At 46.3% G+C, this 23413-nt stretch overlaps 1 protein-coding gene across 1 annotated transcript in view; it reads left to right on the top strand.

Annotated features, from left to right (window-relative positions):
• The window catches only part of LOC126234888 (protein lozenge-like), a gene marked incomplete at its 3' end in the record, with an annotated part of 759148 nt that overhangs the window by 376166 nt on the left and 359569 nt on the right, over positions 1-23413 (top strand). The window contains exon 4 of the mRNA XM_049943628.1: positions 6040-6204. Within this exon, the coding sequence (XP_049799585.1) occupies positions 6040-6204 (165 nt within the window). The remainder of the gene's footprint in view (positions 1-6039; positions 6205-23413) is intronic.

Genomic DNA, 23413 nt, shown 5'->3' with positions numbered 1-23413 from the left:
ACATTCTGTCGCGCTGACCATTTTTCTTTTTTCCTTTTGTTCGTTGTTGATCGTTGTATTTGGTCGTTGCGGACGTCACATGACATCCGTTCAAGTTCGTTTTTGTTGATCCTTCCACTCAGTTTTTTTATTACAGAGGCCAACCAGCTCTCTGAGCGAACACGCTGAGCTACCGCGCCGGCTACCATTCAGCTACAAGGGGTGGACACCATGAAAGTGAAGTCCTCGAAGGTATTCTTTTAGTTTTAGATACAGATGAAAATCGGCTGGGGCCAAGTCGGAACTGTATGGAGCATGATCGATGACAGTGAGCCCAAGGTGACGGATTGTTACAGATGTAACAGCGCTATTGTGTGGTCAGTTATTATCATGCTGAAGGAGAGGGCGCTGTATTAAAGTAAGTTGTTTCCCATGCACCGACATACACTCCTGGAAATGGAAAAAAGAACACATTGACACCGGTGTGTCAGACCCACCATACTTGCTCCGGACACTGCGAGAGGGCTGTACAAGCGCAATGATCACACGCACGGCACAGCGGACACACCAGGAACCGCGGTGTTGGCCGTCGAATGGCGCTAGCTGCGCAGCATTTGTGCACCGCCGCCGTCAGTGTCAGCCAGTTTGCCGTGGCATACGGAGCTCCATCGCAGTCTTTAACACTGGTAGCATGCCGCGACAGCGTGGACGTGAACCGTATGTGCAGTTGACGGACTTTGAGCGAGGGCGTATAGTGGGCATGCGGGAGGCCGGGTGGACGTACCGCCGAATTGCTCAACACGTGGGGCGTGAGGTCTCCACAGTACATCGATGTTGTCGCCAGTGGTCGGCGGAAGGTGCACGTGCCCGTCGACCTGGGACCGGACCGCAGCGACGCACGGATGCACGCCAAGACCGTAGGATCCTACGCAGTGCCGTAGGTTCAAATGGTTCAAATGGCTCTGGGCACTATGGGACTTAACATCTACGGTCATCAGTCCCCTAGAACTTAGAACTACTTAAACCGAACTAACCTAAGGACATCACACAACACCCAGCCATCACGAGGCAGAGAAAATCCCTGACCCCGCCGGGAATCGAACCCGGGAACCCGGGCGTGGGAAGCGAGAACGCTACCACACGACCACGAGCTGCGGGCTAGTGCCGTAGGGGACCGCACCGCCACTTCCCAGCAAATTAGGGACACTGTTGCTCCTGGGGTATCGGCGAGGACCATTCGCAACTGTCTCCATGAAGCTGGGCTACGGTCCCGCACACCGTTAGGCCGTCTTCCGCTCACGCCCCAACATCGTGCAGCCCGCCTCCAGTGGTGTCGCGACAGGCGTGAATGGAGGGACGAATGGAGACGTGTCGTCTTCAGCGATGAGAGTCGCTTCTGCCTTGGTGCCAATGATGGTCGTATGCGTGTTTGGCGCCGTGCCGTTAGGCCGTCTTCCGCTCACGCCCCAACATCGTGCAGCCCGCCTCCAGTGGTGTCGCGACAGGCGTGAATGGAGGGACGAATGGAGACGTGTCGTCTTCAGCGATGAGAGTCGCTTCTGCCTTGGTGCCAATGATGGTCGTATGCGTATTTGGCGCCGTGCAGGTGAGCGCCACAATCAGGACTGCATACGACCGAGGCACACAGGGCCAACACCCGGCATCATGGTGTGGGGAGCGATCTCCTACACTGGCCGTACACCACTGGTGATCGTCGAGGGGACACTGAATAGTGCACGGTACATCCAAACCGTCATCGAACCCATCGTTCTACCATTCCTAGACTGGCAAGGGAACTTGCTGTTCCAACAGGACAATGCACGTCCGCATGTATCCCGTGCCACCCAACGTGCTCTAGAAGGTGTAAGTCAACTACCCTGGCCAGCAAGATCTCCGGATCTGTCCCCCATTGAGCATGTTTGGGACTGGATGAAGCGTCGTCTCACGCGGTCTGCACGTCCAGCACGAACGCTGGTCCAACTGAGGCGCCAGGTGGAAATGGCATGGCAAGCCGTTCCACAGGACTACATCCAGCATCTCTACGATCGTCTCCATGGGAGAATAGCAGCCTGCATTGCTGCGAAAGGTGGATATACACTGTACTAGTGCCGACATTGTGCATGCTCTGTTGCCTGTGTCTATGTGCCTGTGGTTCTGTCAGTGTGATCATGTGATGTATCTGACCCCAGGAATGTGTCAATAAAGTTTCCCCTTCCTGGGACAATGAATTCACGGTGTTCTTATTTCAATTTCCAGGAGTGTAGTTACGTTACTCATCACCCAGTTACACACTACAATTCATAGCCTTCTAACGACAGAGGCTTGCAACTTGCGTCAGCGAAACGGTAAAGTTGACAGAGTATCACGCATGACTTGTCATACCTCAACCGATGTTGAGAAAAAAAATTAAAAATTCGGAGGCATTACTTTTCAGTACGCCCTCGTAGTTAAATTTACTAATATTTCATTACTAAGAACAACTTTTGGCCTTCGGTGGACTTTCCCCTTAAAGTCAGGTCTTCTGGATTTCCTTCCGATATATTTATGTTATATATTTTTTACTTATTCTACCCAAGAAATAAATTTCCTTTTATAATAATCCTTTTTTGTTCGACATCGTGGTATCATCTACAGGCTAAAATAGTGTGTTTTTTCATCGGAACACCTGCATCAAACTGAGATTTCCATTCGCGTATTGCTTCGTCCACGTATACATAGTGTGACTCCTTTGTTTGCCAATATAGGATGTGTTAATTTACCAGCAAATTTAAGTTGATGTTTATATCTTTGTTCGGAATTCTGAGTGCATCTTCAATTATGGACAACCTGCATATACTAATTTTCAGCCGGCCGCGGTGGTCTCGCGGTTCTAGGCGCGCAGTCCGGAACCGTGCGACTGCTACGGTCGCAGGTTCGAATCCTGCCTCGGGCATGGATGTGTGTGATGTCCTTAGGTTAGTTAGGTTTAAGTAGTTCTGAGTTCTAGGGGACTAATGACCACAGTAGTTGAGTCCCATAGTGCTGAGAGCCATTTGAACCATTTGAACTAATTTTCATAAAAGAACGAAAATTCGAGAAGCTAAGATAGCTAAAAAAAGAATTTGTCAAATGCGATGAAACAGAGCGCAGAGTGCATGACAGACAATTGATATTGCTATCAAGCCATTCATTCCAAGTTTTACTTTGACTTTTAAGTGTACTGCACCAGACAGCAAAAGGTGCAGCGTGGTGTTTTATGTCGGAAATAGTAACAGTGTTACTGCTATTTGGCACGATATGCTGGTCCGACAGCTCTCTCTAAAGGTCTAAATGGAAAATTCTAAATGGAAAATTCACTTGCTGTTCTTTGCAGCTTGTATCTTGATGACCATTCTGCTAAAATGCGTGAAATTAACATATAATTCAGATGCAGAACATCGCGAAATCTAAAGAGGGGAACATCGCGAAGTCAAAGGGTTGTGGGGAGGGGGGAGGGAGCGAGTTCTTCACGGATACGTCATTACTAGCATAATTTGAGATTACGACGCTGTAGACTGTGATGAACAAAGATAAGAAACTCTAATACCTTCATGTCCCGAATTCATAAGAAGAGCGTGACTATTAATAAAGCCGACAAATTGCAGGGACGGATTGTTGACCGGAAATGGAGGAAAAAAGGTCCTCTGAACATGTGTCCAGAAATGGATGGTGTGCGTGCAACATCAACAAATCGTCCTGGAACACAATATAGAGCTGCATCGCATCCACGTTACAACAGGTGTTCAAAGTGGTCGCCATGGGAGTTCAGGTGATAAGGGTAGTAGCGGTTGTCACGTAGGATAAACATGATCGTACTTTGTCTTACACCATGTTGGTAGGCCACTTGCCTGGAGCTAATACTGTGGTACGTCTCGATATTTTGTTGAACTCGGTCCTCCAGATCTGATGTACGCACAGTCCGCAGCCTCCCTCCATGTTCTGAAAGGACCCGCGACCACACAAGCGCCCAAAAAGGCTAAAAAAATGGCTCTGAGCACTGTGCGACTTAACAGCTTAGGTCATCAGTCCCCTAGAATTTAGAACTACTTAAACCTAACTAACCTACGGACATCACACACATCCATGCCCGAGGCAACGAGGCAGGATTCGAACCTGCGACCGTAGCGGTCGCACGGTTCCAGACTGAAGCGCCAAAAACCGCTCGGCCACACCGGCCGGCCGTGCTACAATCATTTGAAAACATGTTGGTTACGCGAACACTTTCAAAAGTAATTCATTAGACGTAACCCAGTACTTCTCTTGATTTACAGTCCGACTCATTAATATCCAAAGAAATTGCTCGTGTACTCGTTGACAAGATCCCTTCAATGTAATGGAGTACGACCTCTTACAATTCGGGTGTGCGCGTCTACTTGGAGTACCATAGTAACACCTGCTGACGATGCAGGTACCGTCTCTCGAAGCCGTTGTGTAATTGAGGCGAAAAGGGTACTCGATGGAATGCAATGAAATGGGACTTGTGGAGACAATCTTGACCAAAGTGGCGAGCAGCTCTTCCATCATCGTGAGCTTCGCCATTCAGAAGGACCATGTCGGCATCTTCTGCAAACGTCTACTCAACCATGTATCTCTGACACTCTTTTTTTTTTTTTACTACCGTCATTGTTTCCTCGTCTTAAACTTATTTTTAATACCTCTTCGAATTACTGTTATCTCTTGCTCTTTATTTTTTCGTCATCAGTCTTGTGACTGGTCTGATGCCACCGACCACGAATTCTCCTGTGCCAACCTGCTCATCTCAGAGCAGCACTTCAACCTATGTTCTCAGTTATTTGCCGGTTGTATCCCAATCTCTGTATTCCTCTACAGTTTCCTCTCCCAACAGCTCCTTCTAGTACCATGGAAGTTATTCCTTAACGTCTTAAAAGATGTCCTATCATCTTGTCGCTTCCCCTTTTCAGTGTTTTCCATATATTCCTTTCCTATCCCATTCTGCGGAGAACCTCCTCACTCCTTATGAGTCCATCTAATTTTCAACGTTCTTCTGTAGCACCACATTCAAATGTTTCTCTTCTGTTTCGGTTTCCCCACAGTCTATGTCTCACTGCCTCTGCTATCCTCCAAATGTACATTCTCGGAAATCTCTTCCTCAAATTAAGACATATGTTTGATACTAGTAAACTTCTCCTGGCCCTTTATGCCAGTGCTACTCTGCCTTTTATGTTCCCCTTGCTCCGTCCACCATGGGTTATTTTGCTGCCTATCTTCATTGACTTCGTGATCACGAATTATGATGTTAAGTTTCTTGCCGTTCTGATTTCTGCTACTTATCATTACTTTTGTTGAGAATTTCGAACAATTTGCTCTGTTTTATGTTGTCGAACGTTTTCTCTAGGCCGAAAAATCCTATAAACGTATCTTGATTTTTCTTACGTCTTGTGTCCATATCAGGGGCAATGTCTGCGGTGCTTTTACTTTTCCTAAAGCCAAGATGAACGTCATGCAATAGATCCTCAATTTTCTTTTCCATTACAGTGTATACTATTATTGTCGGCAACTTTAATACGTGAGCTGTTAAGCAGATCATTCTTGCACTCATCTGCTCTTTCTATCTTCGGAATTGAGAGGATGATATTTTTCCGAAAGTCTGATGATATTCCTCCGGAATCACTGGTTCTGCAAATTAACTGGAATAGTCGTTTTTGGCTGTATCTTGCGCCCAACCATTTTAGAAATTCTGAAGGCATGTTTTCTTTGCCTCCCGCCTGAATTGCTGGCAAGTCTTTCAAAGCTTGGATCCCCTATGTTTTTCACGTCCACTGAGGTTTCTTCTTCCACCACGTTATTAAACACTTCCGCTCCCTCAAAGTGCTCTCTCCACCTATCCGCTTCATCCTCTGCGCTTAATAGTGGAATTCCACTTGCACTCCTAATATTGAAGTCTTTGCTTCGAATTTCACCGAAGTTTTTGACTACATGATACGAGTGGCTAATTATGGATCTGGTAAGCTTACGTGTGAATCGGATCCAGAGTTTGACCGTGAGGCAAGCCACTGACTCGGATGGTATATCTCCCAGCAGGGCAACAGCAGCAGATCCGCGCCATCGCGTTCGGCCAGCGGCCCTTCCTCGATGCGACGCCCTTCAACCACTTGCGGGACCTGGAGTATCGGCGCAAGAGCGGAGACTCCTCATCGTCCTCGTCGACCGGGTTCAAGGTGCCCGAGCCGTCCACGCCGCTGCAAGGTAGGCCGCACACCGCCCGCCGCGCTCTGGTGGACACAGGGGGCTTCAGTTGGCCTACCTCTGTCGTGAATTGCAGGAGTACACGAGCCTCAGACGACGATACTTGAATATCTACGCAGGAATTGAACAAAGTATTCTCGGGGCCCTTCAGACGCGTCTAGTGGCTAAAATACCACGGGCTTTCGGCCAAGTACACCTTGACCGTTTGCAAATGACTTGTACAAAAGCTTTAATCCCTAAGTCGTAAGATCAAGATGATCGGCTGTTGTAGAACTTTTCAACCAAATATGCGAGCAAGCTAGGAGTGAAGCTGCGGGAATCCAAATTTGGAACATTTTGGGGGGGGGGGGCGGATTCCCAGTCTGGTATTCGCCTGAAAAATCACGGACAACGTCCGCAGCTCGAAGTCGTGCGGTAGCGTTCTCGCTTCCCACGCCCGGGTTCCCGGGTTCGATTCCCGGCGGGGTAAGGGATTTTCTCTGCCTCGTGATGACTGGGTGTTGTGTGATGTCCTTAGGTTACTTAGGTTTAAGTAGTTCTAAGTTCTAGGAGACTGATGACCATAGCTGTTAAGTCCCATAGTGCTCAGAGCCATTTTTGAACCACGGACAACCTCCCGAAAGCGCTGTCGGGCTGCGGAATTGGAACTATTTTTGGGACTATTTTAATTTACTCATGGGTGAATGCCGCCCACTGTCCCAGCTAAAAATTAAAATTGTGTTTGTATGGGTTTTGTGTGTGTGTGTGTGTGTGTGTGTGTGTGTGTGTATGTGTGTGTGTGTGTGTTGTGTGACTGCTGATGGGCTGCTTGTACGCCGTTATACAGGGTGTTCGGAAGTTCCAGTTACAAACTTCTAGGACTTGTGGAGGGGAGTGAGTACATAATAATTTGAACTGGGACCCATGTCGGAAACGTACAATTTCCGTGCTTCAGGCGTTTTAAAACGTATTTGTTTCCAGAAGTCACTGACGTTAGCCTCCTGAAAGGCGAAGCTCACCATAATGGAAATCAGCGCGGAGTGGCCACGCGGTTAGAGACGGCATGTCACGGATGGCGCGGCGGCCGGCCGGAGTGGCCGAGTGGTTCTAGGCGCTACAGTCTGGAACCGCACGACCGCTACGGTCGCAGGTTCGAATCCTGCCTCGGGCATGGATGTGTGTGATGTCCTTAGGCTAGTTAGGTTTAAGTAGTTCTAAGTTCTAAGGGACTGATGACCTCAGAAGTTAAGTCCCATAGTGCTCAGAGCCATTTGAACCATTTGATTGCGCGGCCCCTCCCGCCGGAGGTTCGAGTCCTCCCTCGGGCATGAGTGTGTGTAAATCACACACATTTGATAATGGAAAACATGCTCTGGCCTTCATCAAAATCGTTCAACATATTGCCCGGCGCAGTCGCATAATCTTTTGCCTGAATTACACAACGACTCCGAGGAAGGGAAACTTCACCGTTCACAGGCATGACTGTGGTGCTCCAAGGAGACGCCGCAGAGCCGAATTGGAAGAGGCCGTGTTGCATCGCGTTGAAGGGAACCCGTCAGCGAGTTCACGAGCAATTTCTTTGGCTAGTAATGAGCGTAGTTTTAAAAAAGTGATGTGCTCGGTCACGCCTAGTCAATTACAGTTAAAAGTGGTCGTGTTACCAACATGTTTTCAAATGATTGTAGCACGGGAATGGTGCTTTCCCGAATATATACTCCAATTCAAAATATTATCTACTCGCTCCTTTCTGTAGGCCCTAGAAGTCTGTAACAGCAGTTTCTGAACACGTTGTATACTCTAGCTGCCAGTTGTGACGTCAGTGGTGCTCACGGCATCGCCATACATGGGCCCGTACGTCCACTCCAAGTTCGAAGCGCCAGCCTCGAAATCGAGACCGCAGGATCCCCGCCGCCCGTAGCTGTAGACTGCCGTGGTGTTGTCGGCGTCTTTTATTTCACTAGTTTCTTCAGTTACACGGTCCCAGAAACGATTAGCGTATCCACGACAGAGGTGTGGATAAATTTTAACTGGTGACCGTTTCCCACAATTTGCTCGGCTAAAACGTCTTTTTCGTGTCACACTTCTGACGATCTGTCCTGCGTTGTTCTACTGTGGGCAGTGAGAGACAGTATCAAATCGATCTTCAGGCTTCCGTCAAAACTCCAACAATTTATGAGACCAATTAAAGACGATACAGGTCTCAGAACTAGTGGATTTTGAGAGATACCCTGCTAGTGCGGCCAGTCCTAGATCACACAAACAGTGCACACTGAAGAATAATGTAGGAAGGAGCATGACAGGTTTTGTCGCCTACGCTACCGCGAGAAATTCGCTCCGCGCATGGACTAAATGGTTCAAATGGCTCTGAGCACTATGGGACTTAACATCTGAGGTCATCAGTCCCCTAGAACTTAGAACTACTTAAACCTAACTAACCTAATTACAACACACACATCCATGCCCGAGGCAGGATTCGAACCTACGACCGTAGCAGTCGCGCGGTTCTGGGCTGAAGCGCCTAGAATCGCTTGGCCACCGCGGGCGCATGGACTAAACCACGGTCACCGGGCCAACTTTGGAGATACCTCTATCGTTGTTCGGACTGGAACAGTATAATCAAAGAAGCTATTGAAATAAAAATGATGACAACGCCTTTAATAGAGAAGGCCACCCACCGCTCAGCGCGGCGTGGAATCCAAGGATAGCGAGATCTAGGCGGGTGCATAGAATCCAGAGTCAACTTATATATGGCGATGACATGGGCACCAGTGACATCGCAGCCGGTAACTAGAGTGTATAAGGGCGTACCAGCAGCAGTGTTACCGCCGCGATACTCTGAACTTTTACAGTGCTTGTTACGCTGTGACCACGGGCACGGTAGCAACAAAAGAGATACTATACATCATTCATTTAGTGGCAATTACCACGTCGTCGACTCACATGTAGCCTGCTTTCTTTGTCACAATTAAGTCCAAATTCGGGACTGGATAACAGCGGGTCGATCTTAACACGACGGACTACACGCCACTAATATAGTGGACATTCTCGAGCGAGAACGGCGACTGCTTTTATTTTATGTACTACAACGTGAGAGTGTCAACTTTGTGGTGCAGGTTTCACAATATGTTTACAAAACCAACACTGGGAAATCTATACGAGACTCAATCACATAATGCAAAAACAATGTAGTTCCGCGTTCTATCCCTAGACGGGTTAATCGATCCCCATCGGCCAGCATCCTCTGTCAATGGCGTCGTACGTCGGGTTTCTTCATCTTGGAACCGCCGGTAATCGGTTGAGTTGCTTCTCAATTGGCCATCTCCAACGTATAGTATCACACGCACCAGATGACTTCGAGGTCATGTCGGAACAGTGAAGATGAAACTCATTCTCATTTCTTAAGCGATAGGCAGCCAAAGTCCAGGTAACCGACCTCTTCAGTTGACGGGATGCGGAAATTTCGGTAGACTGCGATCCCGACATCTGAAGAGAAACGATTTCTCCCGCTTCTAAATACGAAACTTTTTTACATTGGCGGACTCGATCGGTCTTCATTGTTGGACAGACCTCTTAACAAATATTGAAAAACCATACAAAAGGCCGGCGTTCTACGAAACGGCAAGGTTTCCGTGGCCGGTAGTCAACGTGTTAAACAAATCGAGCATTGATTAGCGGTATCAGTTTAGTTTCTTATACTGTTCGCTCTTTAACTCTATTTTCATTATTTATTCTCGTTTCGCTTTTGCCTCACGGGTGAGGCTCTATTTTAGAGAACGAAGTAGTGAAACGACAGGAAATGACTTAGCAGCTCATCAAGAATTTAGTTGCAAACAGTTTTCTGTTTTGAAGAATCCTTATAGTTCTCATGACGATTTTTTTTTTCTAAAGAAGAGATTTAGTTTTGTTTTTGTTATTTGAGATTTCTCCATACTTACAGAATGGAATATTTCCCATCGCAGTACTTGTGTTAGCAGATGATAAACTTCACGAAGAAACTTCCTACTGACCTAATATAAGTTAAATGAAGAAACAACAAGGAAAATCGACAAGAGAAGAAATCATCCTTGACCAAACGAAAAACGATTATCATATTTTTGAGACATGCTTGACTTAGTTTACATCTCGATGACGAAAGAGAAGCACTGTACAAGTTGTACAAGCAAAGGACGCAGATATTCAGAATTTTTTCATTCCACTATGAGGAGTGTGAATATCTAAGTCTCTACTACTCCTATAACCAAAATGCAGCAGAAACAGGCAGTGAGTGAGTGTCTGTTTCATTTCCCACCGCCACATTTAAAACGCACAGCAGTGCGCTGGGACATTCTACAGCCTCACACATCTTTGCAGGAAACAAATCCTTATAACAGAAGGAAAAAAGGTCCCTCAGTGAAAAACGGCTCTTCTACCACTACATTAAATATGCAGTGTTAATCGCCTACGCCTTGCACCTTTACTGTTTCATGATAATTTCAAGATAACAAAACGAGGTTTAAGGCAAATGATAGCAGGCAAAGGGCCAGTTAATTTTATTGTATTTAATACTCTTGCAACACCCGAGATAGTGAATGACGAATAGTTCATCTGCGTAGAACTATGTACTGTTTTTAATGCCATTCGAAGCTCTTCAAAAGACGAATATAAAGATACCAGAATGAATGGCTCTGAGCACTATGCGACTTAACTTCTGAGACCATCAGTCGCCTAGAACTTAGAACTAATTAAACCTAACTAACCTAAGGACATCACACACATCCATGCCCGAAGCAGGATTCGAACCTGCGGCCGTAGCGGTCGCTCGGCTCCAGACTGTAGCGCCTAGAACCGCACGGCCACTCCGGCCGGCGATACCAGAATGAAAATGTTACTATCGTAGCACAAATGTATATATATATATATATATATATATATATATATATATATATACGAGGCCTGTTCAGAAAGTAAGCTCCGATTGATTGCCAAATTGAAACCACAGTGAACATCAGAAATGTTTTACTTGTAACAATTAGCTACACCTTTCAGCTACTTCTCTACGTAGTCGCCGTTCTGACTTAGACTTTTGTCATAGCGTTGTACCAACTTTTCAATAGCCTCGTCATAGAAGGCAGCCGCCAGTGCTTTCCGCCAATTCTCCACGCTGGCCTACACCTCGTTGTCTGTGTCAAAATGTTGTCTTCAAAGACAGCGGTTCATGTGACCAGAGATGAAACTCAGGGGGAGACAATTGCGGACTGTATTGTGGGTAATCTCACATTTCCATTTGAAAACGATGCAGGAGCATCTTCATTGCCCCTGCAGAATGCGGCTGAGAATTGTCTTGAAGAAGAAACAGCACGACAGTTATGTAATGTTAGCTGCATAGCTTCGGGCGAAATTTCTCACCAGGCCTTCGTACTTGGCGGCAGGCACTATTTTCTAGACATCTTTACGCACTCACTGCGAGCTCAGAAATGAGAAGAGCGACGTGATGCTAACTGGGGTTATACTAGAGACACTACCCAACAAATCTGTGCAAAGCTTTATCGGATTTTCATAGTCGTTTCCATTTCGCGACCGATCGGAGCTTACTTTCTGAACGCCCCTCGTATATATATCCCGGGTAGAATTTGGGATCTAAAAGAAGGGAACTAGCTTTTCGACTTACAAAACCAACACTGGGAAATCTATACGAGACTCAATCACATAATGCATAAGATATTTAAATTAAAGCATCTTGACATACTTGCGCTTTTTTACTTATTACTATTAGTACCTATGCCATGAAAACAAGTCATCGAGTCAATTAAGGTAACGTGATACATAATATATAAGAAACTGTCAGCCTCGATTGCGGTAAAGAAACCAAACTTTACCTAGGTTTCAGACCAAGTAATTGAACCTTCTTCAGAAGATAAACCTGATTCTATAATATGTCTACGAGGGCACGGTCTAGAAATAAAACTAAAACAGCCGGAATAGACGTAGTCACCTTTTAAAAATGCAGTATATAGGTACTGAGTCACCACCAAGACGTGAGCTCCCGAGACCCACCGCACGGCGTCCATGGAAACGAGGCGCTCGCCGGAGCTTAAGTCAAGTCTTGGTGGACTACGCCTATTCAGACTGTTTTAGCTTTATTTCTAGACCGTGCCCTCGCAGAAATATAATAGAATCACGTTTATCTTCTGAAGAAGGCTCAATTACTTGGGCTGAAACCCAGGTAAAGGTTGTTTTCATTACAGCAGTCGAGGCTGATAGTTTCTTATATATTAGATTATCACGATTGCTGACTGGGCTGCAGTGTTGATAGTACTGTAACGTGATACATGATGTCATGTCGTATAACATGACACATGCTGTCATGTTATTCAACATGGCGTTTGTCATGTAGTGCAACACGACACAGCGTGTCATTAAAGTTTAGGAGGCATGCATCCCCACTCTGGGATACTCCCTATTACAGATGCATCTCCACTCTCGGGTGCTTCCTGTTATAGATCCATCCCACGCAAAACCACTTAAATTTGTGTCTGTTTGTTTGTACAGCTCTCATCACACATGTAACAGGGGTGGATTTAAGAAAGTTCACTGCGCTAGTGTAGGGTTAACTCGCGGAAAAACGCGAATATGTGTAGATTTTTTGATTTAAGGTCTTTGCATTTGCCAGATAAATCGAAAAACTGCTTCCCTTCTTTTACATCCTTAAGTGTGCTTAGGACACATTCGCCTTTCTTATGCTACAGTAGTAGCATTTTTCATTCCAGTTCCCAACTTTTACTCTACCATAATTTTGATATTAGGCCGCCATATCTTGGCAACCGATGTCGACTTTTGTTGACTTGTCTGCCGACTGATCCGGTATAGGTTTTTTAGTACCTTTAGAACCAACTTTCGTATATCGGGGCAACGGATAAAGCTTTCATAAAACAAGAGAATGGCCATTAATTACGTTTATTTGTCTGCCTTCTTAAAATATTTGAACCGATTGTAAGTAGGCTGTTTAGGTTTTTTTATTGGTAACGCCACCTCTGTATGAAAATCACTGGCTGTGCTGTGTGCAGTATGTGGCTGCTTTGCATTGTTGTAATACTCGCCATTGTAGTGTTAGGCAGCTGGCTGTGAACAGCGCGTAGCGTTGCGCAGTTGGAGGTGAGCCGCCAGCAGTGGTGGATGTGGGGAGAGAGATGGCGGAGTTTTGAAATTTGTCATGAACTGCTATATATATTATGACTATTGAGCTGGCAGTAGTGGCGCTCGCTGTATTGCAGTAGCTTGAGTAGCGAAGATTTTTGTGAGGTAAGTGATTTGTGAAAGGTATAGTTCAATGTTAGTCAGGACCCATTCTTTTGTAGGGATTATTGAAAGTCAGATTGCGTTGCGCTAACAAAATAGTGTGTGTCAGTTTAAGCACAGTCGTGTATAATTGTTCAAAGGGGACGTTTCACGATTAGCACAAGTTTGAAACACAGAAGTGGCGTGCTTAAAAAATCTGACAAAAAATATATATTTGCACATAAAATCGGAATGAAGCTAGATTTTTTAGAGGTTTTCAGTTTTATCGTAAGAACGCAATTTTATTTATTTGCTTCGTTTTAAAAAATTTCCGCGCATTCAATTCACGCAAGAACGAGTTTTAGGTGTTACATTTAGCTCAACTTTAAACCATCGTATCTCAATAACAGACAAAGATTACTGGATTTAAAAAAATGACTTCGTCCATCTGTCTACTTTCAACTGATTGATTAAGTTTAAAATACGTCTTTTGTGCATAAAATCCAAACAAATCACTATTTTCTCAAATGGTTAAAACTTATTTTAGACCAAGGTCTAGGACACCGGTGTACCAAATTTGAGCCATGAGTCGCGCTCTTGTCTGGTGTTATTTAAGGATGACTGTTTGCACGTAAAACCCGGACGGTGCACATACAAATGGTGCCCGCAGCTGAGCATTAATTTCAACCCAATTATAATCTGATTAAAATGCTGAAACGTAGCTACACTAAGACATATGGCTACAAGAACGGCAGCTGTTTCGGGCAAAACCAAAAACTTTTCTCCCTAAGTGCCTAGCTGAATTGGGAACTGAGCACCCCTTCCCTTCCAAACCGCGATTCTGTGCGCGTCCTCTTCACGCACATTTATCATGACGCGTCTACGCTGTAGCTCTTTAATGTTAGCGTTGAATCTTTTCACAAAAATGTTCGAGAAATGAGCTAAAACTGAGAGGCAAAGTGACCGGAATCCGCTATTGCAATGTAAATGCCGCGAAGTGGAGCTCTTATGGTAGGCTTCGCCATTAAGTCAGACCTTACGATTGTTCATTTCTTTCAGATATGCTAGAAGTGAACATATAGTTCCATTTACAACGGCCGTAGCTGACTTCGTCGCTAATAATAGGACCAAGAGTAAACACGCTATAACTTAAAAGTGAAGTGAGTGACCTCGACCGCACAGAACCACACGAAAGTGCGCTTAGAACAGAAATCGCTCATCGTAAAAACAGTGCTGTGAGTCATTCGCATGCAAAACTGCATGTTTTACCACGAGAGACATTAGAATGATCACGTACTCAAGGTCTAACAAGGGGAGGCCGCCAATTGTGAAATTCAGATTCGATTCATACTGCGCATAATAAAAGCTTATGGCCAGAGGTGTAATGTGGCAACTCACCAAGATGCACTTCTCAGCCGTTGTCGAGAAAATCGACAGTTAAAAGAAACCGTTGCGGTGAAATGCTCTCTACGATTAATAACTTTCTACAGCGTCGTGGTGCAGCGGTAAGCGCTCGGGTTCGTAATCCGAAGGTCGCCGGATCGAATCTCGCGCCATGCAATCTTTTTTTTAGTATTTGTTTTTTGTAATTCATATATATATATATATATATATATATAATTCCCGGCAATCAGTTGCAACAATTATGCATATAATAAGTTGTTGAAAGTCGTTTGTCGTGGAAAAACTGGCAACTTCGAACATCATTATGTTTTCCGTAAACAAAGTTGTATTTCACAAATGTTATTAATTGTTTTCATTCCGATGAGAATACGTGTAGCGTAAGTCAAAAGTTCGAATTAGAATAGAGACCCCACGAACACAAATTTGCTGTGGCAGGTATGAAATATAAACTCCGTTACTCGCTCGTTACACTTGAAGAACAGACGTTGAATGGGCCGAAACGAGTAGTTGCCTGCTAACTTCGAAAGAAGGTAGATGCGGTCCCTAACGCAACTTACAAAATCGTCGAAAACCAGTGCGGACGGGAGAGCTTTGGTACACCCTGTTAAACAAACGGAAAAATGGAGGCGGTACAATTGGAGAGCGATCCTTCACCAGTCGAGCATAAGCAATTCATTAATAGTATATATACATACACTCCTGGAAATGGAAAACAGAACACATTGACACCGGTGTGTCAGACCCACCATACTTGCTCCGGACAATGCGAGAGGGCTGTACAAGCAATGATCACACGCACGGCACAGCGGACACACCAGGAACCGCGGTGTTGGCCGTCGAATGGCGCTAGCTGCGCAGCATTTGTGCACCGCCGCCGTCAGTGTCAGCCAGTTTGCCGTGGCATACGGAGCTCCATCGCAGTCTTTAACACGGGTAGCATGCCGCGACAGCGTGGACGTGAACCGTATGTGCAGTTGACGGACTTTGAGCGAGGGCGTATAGTGGGCATGCGGGAGGCCGGGTGGACGTACCGCCGAATTGCTCAACACGTGGGGCGTGAGGTCTCCACAGTACATCGATGTTGTCGCCAGTGGTCGGCGGAAGGTGCACGTGCCCGTCGACCTGGGACCGGACCGCAGCGACGCACGGATGCACGCCAAGACCGTAGGATCCTACGCAGTGCCGTAGGGGACCGCACCGCCACTTCCCAGCAAATTAGGGACACTGTTGCTCCTGGGGTATCGGCGAGGACCATTCGCAACCGTCTCCATGAAGCTGGGCTACGGTCCCGCACACCGTTAGGCCGTCTTCCGCTCACGCCCCAACATCGTGCAGCCCGCCTCCAGTGGTGTCGCGACAGGCGTGAATGGAGGGACGAATGGAGACGTGTCGTCTTCAGCGATGAGAGTCGCTTCTGCCTTGGTGCCAATGATGGTCGTATGCGTGTTTGGCGCCGTGCAGGTGAGCGCCACAATCAGGACTGCATACGACCGAGGCACACAGGGCCAACACCCGGCATCATGGTGTGGGGAGCGATCTCCTACACTGGCCGTACACCACTGGTGATCGTCGAGGGGACACTGAATAGTGCACGGTACATCCAAACCGTCATCGAACCCATCGTTCTACCATTCCTAGACCGGCAAGGGAACTTGCTGTTCCAACGGGACAATGCACGTCCGCATGTATCCCGTGCCACCCAACGTGCTCTAGAAGGTGTAAGTCAACTACCCTGGCCAGCAAGATCTCCGGATCTGTCCCCCATTGAGCATGTTTGGGACTGGATGAAGCGTCGTCTCACGCGGTCTGCACGTCCAGCACGAACGCTGGTCCAACTGAGGCGCCAGGTGGAAATGGCATGGCAAGCCGTTCCACAGGACTACATCCAGCATCTCTACGATCGTCTCCATGGGAGAATAGCAGCCTGCATTGCTGCGAAAGGTGGATATACACTGTACTAGTGCCGACATTGTGCATGCTCTGTTGCCTGTGTCTATGTGCCTGTGGTTCTGTCAGTGTGATCATGTGATGTATCTGACCCCAGGAATGTGTCAATAAAGTTTCCCCTTCCTGGGACAATGAATTCACGGTGTTCTTATTTCAATTTCCAGGAGTATATATATATATATATATATATATATATATATATATATGAATTACATAAAACTAATTATAAAAAAAATTGCATGGCGCGAGATTCAATCCAACGACCTTTGTATTACGAACCCGAGCGCTTACCGCTGCCCCACGACGCTGGAGAAAATTATTAATCGTCGAGAGTATTTCACCGCAACGGTTTCTTTTAACTGTCGATTTTCTCGACAACGGCTGAGAAGTGCATCTTGGTGCTTTGCCACATTACACCTCTGGCCATGAGCTTTTATTATGCGCAGTATGAATCGAATCTGAATTTCACAATTGGCGGCCTCCCCATGTAAGAGAGAAACTTCGGTATCGCGGGGAAACAAAACAAAAAACGATATAATATCCTGATGCACGGCGCTGACGCTATAAACAGCTCCGCCGTGTGTTTCTTGACTTAGGCGGTACCACTAGTACAATTGAAAGCTATCTCCCTGATACTAGCGTCGTCTCCACGGTTACTTCAATACTGAGCTGTCGCCGCACACTCGGCCATAGCCGACTGGTCATGTTCACTTCCTTCTCACACCCGCCAGCTTTCCGCTTTTTTTTTTTCTTTATTGTATTTCAATTCCCCATCGGGGCGGGCTGGAAGCAGCATATGCGCTGTCCTTCAGCCGAAAGGCATTAATCGTACAATAGAAGACAGTGAAAAATATACAAAGGAGAGAATATGGTGAAAATGATATAAAAAAGGAGGGGACATATAAAAAAGGGGGGGACATCATGGAAGGCAATAGGCAAAAGAAGGGGCGACTGTAAAATGGAGATAAAAAAACTGTAAAAAAGCAGCGCATACAAAAAGCCACACACTGCGACAATTAAAAGAATACAAGGCACAGTAGGACCGGAGCATAAAAAGTATCGACAGATGGCGTAGCACATAACAAACACTGACAGCGAACCTCAAGGCAGCACACAATTAAAATCACACCTCTGGACGCACAGGAGAAGCAGCACTAAACACAACACTGACGTGACACACTGGCGATGATAGCTTTCCGCTTCCGCGCATGTGCTTTATACTCCTTGGCGGTAGTCCTTGGCGGTAGTCGAGGAAACCGGAGATACCACCTTGACAGCGCGCTCTGGCGGATGCGATTCATCGAGTCATCGATAGCCACGGCTCAGTTGTCAATAACAAAATATACCAACCACCGTTAACTTCCGCACTGTGTACAGGGTGTCCCAGAAACGTTGCAACAAACTTAGAGGGACTGTAGATTGTGCCTTGAGGAATAATTCGAAAATACAAATCCGTGTCTGAAAAAGTCATCCAACGACGCTGCACAGCATCGAATTCACGTACACCTGCCACTGGGGCACCGCTTCAGCAGCAAACGAGACTTTGTGCACTGACACTGTAGGCGGAACGTCTCGCAATGTTGTTTGTTAATTAGTAATCGCGACGGATTGCCACGATCGCCAGTGGAGACGCTGAAGCTGTCTTTACGAATGCAAGGCTTTGTTGCTTCGGTAGATGACGGTTTCGAACACGAGTTTCCATCCACTGTTTATTTTTCTACTGGAAGCCTATAAAATCTCCACTGTTTCTCGGTGTACAGGAGGAAAATAAACTTCAACTGGAAACCAATATCTGAAGCTGCTATCCACCAAGGTAACAGAGCATCGCTTTCATAGGAGACAGGGCTTGTCTACGCAGCAACTAGCTCCATCTTCTCCACTGGCAATCGACGCAACCTGACGCGATCACTGAATTACAAACAACATTGCAACACGTTCCACTTACGGTCGTCAGCGTACAAAGTCGCGCTTGCTGCCGAAGGGTTGACCCAATGGCAGTCGCCGGCACATTTAGGTTTGACTGTCTGTAGGATCGTTGGATGACGTTCTCTGACACGAGTTCCCATCCACGATTCGTTCCTCAAGGCAGACTCTACAACCTCATTAAGTTTCTTGCAACATTTTTGGAACACATGTGTACAAACTGGTTCCAGCACTTCGTGTGGAGGTACTCTACATAGAGGCTGATTTATGTTTACTAATCAGACGAAATATGGTACAAAGGGCCTGCACAAATCGGTATTTACACTAAGATTCTAGTGACTGATATCCTTATCTCGTACATAACTAAGAGCATTTGTGACAGTCATATAAAGAAACTACCTAAAAATACTTTGTACGCAGTAGCTTTAATAATAGAGTAATGGTAGAGTACTTGACAGACAAGCGTAATTTTTTTTTTAATTTTAAATGTTACCGGCAAGTTCTTGTGAAAAAGCGCCGAGAAGCTCACCATTGGCTGTAGATGCTGAAAATGGCGAACCAGGAGGAGAAAGCATTTTGTATGCTAGAATTTGTTTGTTGCCAATTGCTAGTGATCGTGCAAAGAGATTTCCGTGGCTAGTTGCAGAAGACATCACCTGTTTACAACAACGTACTGAAGTATTATAAGAAATTCGTCGAGGATTGTTGTTCGTGCGATGCAAAATATTCTGGCCAGCCGGATGTGTCAGAACAGACAGTGGACCGTGTCAGGGGCGTCACGTTGCGAATCTCACTAAGCTAATGCAGAATCGAACATCTCTCAGCCGATAGCGTGGAAAGTCCTTTGTAATCTGTTAAGAGTGAAGCCGTACAAATGAAGCTACTGCAATCCAAGAGCAGTTACACGAGAAACTGCGCCCTCTGCAACTCTGCACTGATAAGCCGAACCGCCCCGAAAATGAAGACTTCGAGAGAAAACTAATATTCAGTGACGAAGCCACGGATCGTCTTTCGGAAAAGTTCCACCGATGCAAGACACATATATGGAGGACAGAGAATACACATGCAACTGTCGATCACGTCTGGTATTCCGCGAAAGTCAAAGTGTTGGGTGCTGTGTCTAGCAGACAGTCTGTCGGACCCTTCTTCTTCGCTGAGAAAACTGTCAGTGGTATCACCTTTCTCGAACGTCTGCAATTGTGGCTCAGGTTTATTACATTCACACTGAGAATATGTTCAAGGATTCTGCAGCATACGGAAGTTAGGGATATTGGTCAGAATTGGGCTACCGATCAGATGTGTGTCGAGTCACGAAGGTTGGGCGCATGGAAGCTTCTGACCACTGTAAAAAAAAAACCTTGAGAGTTTGTTTTTCGCAGACTGTATCATTTGTTGCATTATTCTCGGCCAATTATGAGTACCGATATTTTGAAATGTTCATGGAGTTTGTAACTACCGTGTAAAGGTGTTGTGTACATAGTTCCGCGTAGTCAGCGCGTACACAACTTTCCCACTAGAGCGCGCCCCGCTAAGCACAACAGCGCAGGCGCAGCGCTCGTCCGTCTCCGACTACGAGATGGCGCTGCCTTAGAGACGGGCCAAATTCTGCTTCCGCCGATCCGCGTATTAATATGTAACGCAGCCAATGAGATTGCTGCTAACGTAGAACCTTTTCTCCTCGCGGATCACACTCGCGCAGTGATACCTGAACGCACGAGTTATTACAGCGAGTGTACAGACCTCCGATTAGTCAGTCTGCATTTGTCTGCACCAGTCTGCATTAGTCTGTACCAGTCTATAGTCAAGTTTCAGTCTGCACCTAATAAGATTACCATATTCCTGTACGTAGCCATGAAGATTAATAATTACTACTAAAAACAGTCTTGATCACGATTTATTTAACAAGGTGACCGGTTTCGACCACTACTGTGGTCATCTTCAGACCATTGAGTAGGAACCTCTTTCTGTTGGAGAATCACTAGTAGTGGTCGAAACCGGTCACCTTGTTAAATAAATCGTGATCAAGACTGTTTTTAGTAGTAATTATTTATAAGACATTGATCACTGCTGTTCCCATAATGCATTCAAAAGTAATGAAGATAAATGTATAGACACTTTGTCAAGTATCAGAGATATGTGAGAATAAGATTAACGTACCAAGACCAGAGGAACTTCAGAAGGTCAATTGTAAATAGCATCCAGAATCAAATTACGTAATGTTTATGCTTGTTATTATTTTAATAAATGTGTATGAAAATTAATCAAGTTCTGTTTAAAGTTGGTCACTGTCAATCTGCTACTCTAAGCGTGTAAGTGGCATTTCTATCGCCTGACCTAATGGCAGAAGATAAACAAGCCACGATAAGACGATGAGACATATAGCTGACACTCGCCTACTTCGTTAGAGCGACAAGTCGAATAATCTGATGGTGTGTGTACCGAAGGTCTTACAGTACGCACACCACAAAAGGTTATCCCCGTACACGAGCGAGGACGGCTGTTTACGACAGCGGCGCGCCACGCACTGGACTGGAGCTCGGGTTACCGGCAGGTAGCGGAGCGTGAGACTGGGCGCTGCTGGGGCGGCTGGTGTGTGGTGGAGGGGACTTGCGTCGCGCCCTGTGCCTCCTCGTCCCGGCCCGGTCCGGTCCGGCGGGCGCGCATCGGATCCGATCGGCTCGGGTTGTGGCGGAAGAAAGCGATCAGTCGGGTAACTGAAGGCGGGTTATTGGATGTTGGGTAACGCTAGCTGGCAGCCAGCCAGCCAGGCCGTTACGTAAGAGCAGCGCGTCCACCTGCGGAGTCCGTTTGCCGCTCTGCCCCGCGACCCCCCAACGGCCGTTTTCTTTCCTACAGGGTCGACGAGCACAATCCCCATCAGCTCATAGACAACTACTCATTAACACTCCCACACCACCCGAGAGTGATCGCTGTACTCCAGATTTCCGCTCAAAACTCGGTCAGCCAGAGCTGCCTAAAGCGTCCTCACACGGGACGTTTTTCCACGTCGCGATTCACGCCAAACAAGGTTTTCATCGTGGTTCGTGCACGCTCACACCCAAACCTCCAGATGTCAGACACTCAGGAATGGGCGTAAATGTTAATTAAAAGTAACAACAGAACTACGGAGCGCAGCAGATGCAAAACTGTGAGTATTCCTCATATGTTGCTTCCGTGGGGAAGTTGGCAGAACGTTAGATATTCTTACTAAGTTTCCCCAGTTCAAAAATCAATGACAGTAAATCTTTTTACTATATTTTAAGTGAAAGTGTTAAATGGGACAATGAACTTATGACATATAAAGCGGCTGTGTTGAGCTAACAGCAATGTTCCATTGGCAGTTTGCTTTCGCTTTGTATCTTTGAAAGGAGTAAGCCTATAGAGTACATTCGTAGTTTCATGGATTACACAATGAGAACAACTGAATAACACGTGCTGAAGTAATAGTAGTAATACTCTGAACTGATGTACGCATGCGCATTCAAATAGAGTGATATGACCGGCTGGTGTGGCCGAGCGGTTCTAGGCACTTCAGTCCTGAACCGCGCGACCGCTACGGTTGCAGGTTCGAATCTTGCCTCGGGCATGGATGTGTGTGATGTCCTTAGGTTAGTTAGGTTTAAGTACTTCTAAGTTCTAGCGGACTAATGACCACAGATGTTAAGTCCCATAGTGCTCAGAGCCATTTGAACCACGTTGAGAGCGATATGTAAACAGGCAGAACACGCTGAGGTCGGCAACGCCTATGTAAGACAACAAGTATCTGGCGCAGTTGATAGATCGGTTCCTGCTGCTACACTGGCAGGTTATAAATTTTAAGTGAGTTTGACCGTGATGTTACAGTCGGCACACGACCGAGGGACACAGCCTCTCCGAGGTGGCGATGAAGTACGACCATTTCACGAGTGTACCATGAATATCTGAAATTCGGTAAAACATCAGATCTCCGACATTCTTTCGGCCGGAAAAAGATCCTGCAAGAACGGGACCAACGACCACTGGAGGGATTCGCTCATAAGTACAGAAGTGAACCATTACACAAATTGCTGCAGATTTCAGTGCTGGGCTATCAACAAGCGTGCGAAACATTCAACGAAACATCATCGATATAAGCTTTCGGAACCAAAGGCCCACTCGTGTACCCTTCATGACTGCACGACACAAAGCTTTACGCCTCGCTTGGGCCCGTCAACACCGACATTGGACTGTTGATGACTGGAAACATGTTGCCTGGTTGGACGAACCGCGTTTCATATTGTATCTTGCGGATGAATGTGTACGGAGACAACCTTATGAATCCATGAACCCTGCATGTCAGCAAGGGACTTTTCAAGCTAATGCAGCTCTGTAATGGTGTGTGTCATGTGCAGTTGGAGTGATATGGGACCCCTGATACGTCTAGATACGACTCTGACAGGTGACACGTACGTAAACATCCTTTCTGATCACTTGCATCCGTTCATGTCCATTGTGCAATCCGTAGGACTTGGGCAATTCCAGCAGGACAGTGATACCCAGCACGTCCAGAATTGATACAGAGTAGCTGTTTCTGCGTTTAAACACTTCCGCTGGCCACCAAACTCCCCCGACGTGAACATTATTGAGCATGTCTGGGATGCCTTGCAACTTGCTGTTCAGAAGAGATCTCCACCCCTCGTACTCTTGCGGTTTTACGGACAGCCCTGCAAGATTCATGGTGTCA

Source organism: Schistocerca nitens, chromosome 2, assembly GCF_023898315.1.
Source record: "Schistocerca nitens isolate TAMUIC-IGC-003100 chromosome 2, iqSchNite1.1, whole genome shotgun sequence".
In the NCBI taxonomy this organism is placed as follows: Eukaryota; Metazoa; Arthropoda; class Insecta; order Orthoptera; family Acrididae; genus Schistocerca; species Schistocerca nitens.
This window is presented reverse-complemented; position numbering and strand designations above follow the sequence as displayed.